General features: G+C 43.8%; 1 protein-coding gene across 1 annotated transcript; it reads left to right on the top strand.

Annotated features, from left to right (window-relative positions):
• Window positions 1-4,147: 4,147 nt before the first annotated feature.
• On the top strand, window positions 4,148-5,040 carry FTMT (ferritin mitochondrial). Its single transcript, XM_035697006.2, has one exon. The coding sequence runs from the start codon at window positions 4,163-4,165 to the stop codon at window positions 4,898-4,900; it is 738 nt and encodes a 245-aa protein (XP_035552899.2). The 5' UTR covers window positions 4,148-4,162; the 3' UTR covers window positions 4,901-5,040.
• The last annotated feature ends 283 nt before the right edge of the window (window positions 5,041-5,323 follow it).

Below are 5,323 nucleotides of genomic sequence, written 5' to 3'. Positions count from 1 at the left end.
GTATAAACAAAGTCTTCAACAATAACAACAAAGTAGTGATTCATTCCAAATGACCTTATCTAAGACCTTAGAGAGAAAATAACATATTTGATGGGACCTAAAAAGATGAGATGTACTTCGTGAAGAAGTAAAAGAAGGGAGGACAGGACAAAGGAGAAGTAAAGGGAGCACCAGAGAATCTCCAAGGCTTAGAGGGCTGTTCAAGGAAGAGAAGAAGCCATTAAAACTGAGGAGAGGACAGCCCTGGTGGCTCAGCAATTTAGCGCCGCCTTTAGTCCTGGGCGTGATCCCGGAGACCCCCGATCGAGTTCCACATCAGGTTCCCTGCATGAAGCCTGCTTCTCCCTCTGCCTGTGTGTCTCTCTCTCTGTCTCTGTGAATAAATAAATAAATCTTAAAAAAAAAAAAAAACTGAGAAAGAAATGGCTTGCGAAGAATGGTGGGCCATGGTCTAGGTTTGTACTTTTGGTATAACATTGTTTACTATGAACACTGGAAATCAAAATGTCCCTAAATTTAAAAAAAAAAAAATCCTTGTATTTTCAACATCTAGTGAAACACATGACAAACTTTGTAAGGAACAGGAAACATTTTTGACAGATTAGCATGGAATATTCAGTGTGTATTGTGTTTTATGATGTTGTTTTGCATTACATTTCACGTCCTTCATTTGTTTTATAGCTATGGTTTTTTTTACCTTGGGGATAAGCATTTATATGAAAAGCATCATTTCTACTAAAACACTAGTAGCAGCAGTTGGCATTTAATACTAAAGAATCATTTTCAGATCCTCTCTTTAGGGAACTATGTTTTAGGAGTTGCAAAAGTTTAGAGAAAATAAAAGCAAAGATGGATAGAGAAAAGCAAAAATGAGTAGGAAATTTCTTGGTGAATATCCATCGCATTCTGCTAGCAGAGACTAAGTGAAACTAGACCTTAGGCATCCACCTCTATCTACGGTACACTTTAAGAAGCTCATTTGAGACCAAAGAGCTTACTACCAAACTACAAGTTTGATATGCCCATATTATAAAAGAAATTTGACCTCACTATCCCTACATGATAATAGTATAATGCATATAAGCATACTGTGTAAGCTGTATAAGGTTTTCCATATATAATAATTATTATTGCTTACTGAATAATATAAAATAAATGGTCTTGAATAATTAAATAGAAACTATCCAATAAGAACTATTAAAGAATATCCTGAGTGCTTATTCTGTGCCAAGCTCTGTGACAAATCCTCTGCATAATTATTTTATTGAATCCTTTCAGTGACCCAATGGAAATAAGTAGGATCTGGAATTTACAACTGAGGAAACTGACCTAGGAATGTAGTCTGACTTGCACAAGGAAATCTAGGAAAGTGATACGGAGAAAGTAATATGCTGATAACAGAAAGAAGGCCTGAATATAAGCAGCAATAAGATCAGAGACTCAGATATCAACCAAAAGATATCAAATAACCATAAGAAGAGAAATGGCCCAGGATGTAAAATGGGCAGAAGATTTGTACGCTTCACCCAAGATACATGACTGGCAAAGAAGTATGAGAAAATGTACTCAGCATCATTAACTATGACAGGAATTCAAATTAAAAATACAAAGAAATGCCAGTATACATCTATCAGAATGGCTAAATTTTAAGTTTTAAATTAACAAGAAATAAGTGACAATACCAGTGGTTGTAAGGATGTAAAGGAATTTGAAGTCTCACATAGTGCTGATGGAAATGTAAAATGGTACAACCATTTGGAAAAACAATTTGAAGTTTCTTAAAAAGTTAAACATATGCTTAACCATATGATCCAGCCATTCCATATAAAGTGTTCACCTAAGAAAAATAAGCATATACAGCCATACAAAGGCTTGGAGAGAAATGTTCATAACAGCTTTGTTTCAACAGCCAAAAACTGTAAACAAGCAAAATGTTCATGAGATGGGAAAAGGTTAAACCAATTGTGGTATATCTACACAATGGAAGAACTATGCAACAACAAAAACTATTCATACACACTACAACATGGGTAGATCGCAAAACCACCGTGCTGAGCAAAAGAAACCATGCGAAAAGGGAATTCACACCAATCGTTTATATGAAATTCTAGAAAATGCAAACTAACCTACATAGTGAGGAAAAGCAGATCGATGGATGCCTGGGATAATGTGGGGCAGAAAGTGGCAGGAGGGAGTGATTATAAAATATAAAAGAACATGAGGGAACTTTGAGAGGTGATGAAATGTTTATTATCTGGATTTTAGCAATGATTTCACAGATATATACCTACGTCCAACTCTATCAAGTTGTACATTTTAAGTATCTGCAGTTTATTTTATGTCAATTATACCTCTCGAAAGCTATTGCAAAGGTATATATTTACTTTTGAGCTTCTGTGATTTTTTTTTAATCTGTGAGAATTATTATCAACATTTTAACCATGGTTCTGAGTAGAGAAATTTCCTGAATTTTCTTCTGTTGAGTTAATCCTCATTTTCTCAATACACTATAACAGTTACAACATTCTTTTAAAACCAAATACCATTTTAAATTTATTTTTTCAGACTATTTTATTTATTTATTTTTTATTTAAAAACTTCTTTTGGCAGATGGACTCCTGGGACTGCCCAAGACCAGCCCTGAAATGATGACCGATAAGCAGAGGAGTTGGCTGTTGGGAGGAAAGCCAAATGAAACATTTTGGAGAATCCACAATTCATCCTCCCTCTAAGAGAAGGCCAAGCCTGGCACTGCTGTCAGTGAAATAGGAAGCACAGGGAGCATCCCACCCTGCAAGCTCAGCTATGTCCTTGAAAGATGATGACTCCAAAGTTATAGCAATGTCTGTGTTGGGAGAAGTGCCAGAAAAAAACTGCCAATACCAATGGAAATCAATGCTGAAATAAAGCATCAGTTAAAAAGGGAAATTTGACAGTGTTGATGAAAATATGAAAGAATTTTCAAATTTCTTGAAGGAGTGAGCAGATCTCCAGAAATGTGGGAAAAAATTTCATACATGCCATAAAGGAAGCAGCAAGATTTAAAAGCCAAGACTTAATAAGGCACCTGGAAAATACACTAGAAAAACTAGAATCTGACCTCTTTCTCAACAAAGATAATCACACCTCAAATAATCTCATTATTGAAGAGATCAATGAGAAAGCAGAACCAGTTTGCTGTCCTAGGATGCAACCTGGTATTGTTGACACTTCCTAGCATGTTAGCTAAGAAAATTTATCTTCTTGAGGCTAAGAAAAGGCATTGGAACTTCAACATTACAAGTCTGTTAGTAAAAGCTGGGCATTTGCCCTTAAAAAAAAAAAAGTCATTTTACTTGACACACAATGTAACATTAGTTTCAGATGTGCAACATAGTGATTCAACTTCTCCACAGCTCTGCTCAGACTCTATGTATCTGCGTTAACAAAAACCAGATAAATAACCTCATGTTTAGAACTAGTTTATATCTTCTTCCTACTTTTCTAGTGTTTTGTTTTGCAGTAAAGATGCATTTTATATTTAAAAATAAGATGACTTTTTTAAAAAAGCACTCTTACTACAGACTCTTGAAAATTTGTACTAACAGTCCTTTCCGTACCTGCACTTGTTAAAATAAATAGAAAGTCCATTTATAAGCATCCATTTTGGCTGGGACCTATTTTGTTTCATCCTATTTCAAGGCTCTGTGCCCCCCCCCCCCCCCACGCGCGCGCCTTGAGCTTTGGAAAGAAAGAGTCCACAGAGGGAGGGCCAGCGTCGCCGGGTGCCTCCTCCCTTCCGCCCGTCCCAGCGCCTATTTTTGGGACAGCACTTTTGACTTGGATGAACTAGTAAGTCACAAAGGCCCACGGGCAGAGCCGGGGCACCGCCGGGTTAACGGGGCTGCGCCCGCCCTGCAGGTGCGCCCCGGCCGCCCCGCCCCGCCCCGCCCCCGCCCTGCAGGTGCGCCCCGGCCGCCCCGCCCCCGCCCCGCCCCCGCCCGGCAGGTGCGCCCCGGCCGCCCCGCCCCCGCCCGGAACGCGGCGCCTCGGGAGCGCCCCGGGTGTGTGTGACGCGGTCGCCGTCGCCTGGGGCCGCGCTCGCCGGCAGACCCGAAGCTCCGGCGCCGGCCGCACGCTGTGCCGCCCTGGCCCGCTGCCCCCGCCCGCAAGGAGCCGAGCCATGCGGCCCTGTTTCCGGCTCCTCCCCAACATCCGCGCCTCGCTGCTGTCCCTGCGCTGCGCGCGCCCGGGCTTCGCGCTCCCGCCGCTGCGGGCCTCCGGGCGCCCCTGGCGTCCCCGCGCCCCCGCGCCCCTGCGCCCTCTGGCCGCGGCCGCCGCCTCCCGGGACCCAGCCCCGCCCGCCCGCGCCCGCGCCCGCGCCGGCTCCCGGGTGCGCCAGAACTTCCACCCCGACTGCGAGGCCGCCGTCAACCGCCAGATCAACCTGGAGCTGTACGCGGCCTACGCGTACCTGTCTATGGCCTATTACTTCTCCCGAGAGGACGTGGCGCTCAACAACTTCGCCAGGTACTTCCTTCGCCAGGCCCGGGAGGAGGCCCAGCACGCCGAGAAGCTGATGCGCCTGCAGAACCAGCGGGGGGGCCGGATCTGCCTGCGGGACGTCAAGAAACCGGACCGGGACGACTGGGAGAGCGGCCTGAGGGCCATGGAGTGTGCGCTGCTCTTGGAAAAGAATGTGAACCAGTCGTTGCTCGAATTGCACACTCTGGCCTCAGACCAAGGCGACCCCCATTTGTGCGACTTCCTGGAGACGCACTATCTGAATGAGCAGGTGAAGTCTATCAAAGAACTGGGTGATCACGTGCAAAACCTGGTTAAGATGGGGGCCCCGGATTCCGGCCTGGCCGAGTACCTCTTTGACAAGCACAGCCTTGGAAACGAAAACAATCAGAACTAAGCCACAGGCTGCCCTCCTCGCTGCCCAGGGCGGGCCAAGACCCAGAGTCTGCAGACTCCTGCTTCCTTGCCCTTAAAATGAACCTCTATCTTTACACCCACTTATGCTGTACCAATAAAGTGACTTGTAGAGAAAATGTACTTAGCCTCGTGTTAACAAGGTCTTTTTGTCCAACATCAAGATCATTTTTCCAGCCTGAAACGTAGCCCAGGATATTATGATATAAAAATGACTGTGGAAGAGCACTGCAAGTAGAGGCAAACTTTCTCCAGTTGCCAAATATTATTCCGATCCATGAACCTTAACTAAAATTCTGTGATTTTTCAGCTGAGAAAGTGCCCCTTATTTTCAAGGCCTCATGCTAAAGTGGGAAAACATGTTAAGATAAATATGCAAATAACTATAACACGTTGGAGAATATAT

The sequence above is a fragment of the Canis lupus genome, chromosome 11 (assembly GCF_003254725.2).
Source record: "Canis lupus dingo isolate Sandy chromosome 11, ASM325472v2, whole genome shotgun sequence".
In the NCBI taxonomy this organism is placed as follows: Eukaryota; Metazoa; Chordata; class Mammalia; order Carnivora; family Canidae; genus Canis; species Canis lupus.
Note: the sequence above shows the minus strand (reverse complement) of the source record. Positions and strands in the feature narration are given on the sequence as shown.

What these genes read in the sequence shown, in the direction of transcription:
- FTMT (XM_035697006.2), top strand. Translation starts at nt 4,163, where the DNA reads ATGCGGCCCTGTTTCCGGCTCCTCCCCAACATCCGCGCCTCGCTGCTG.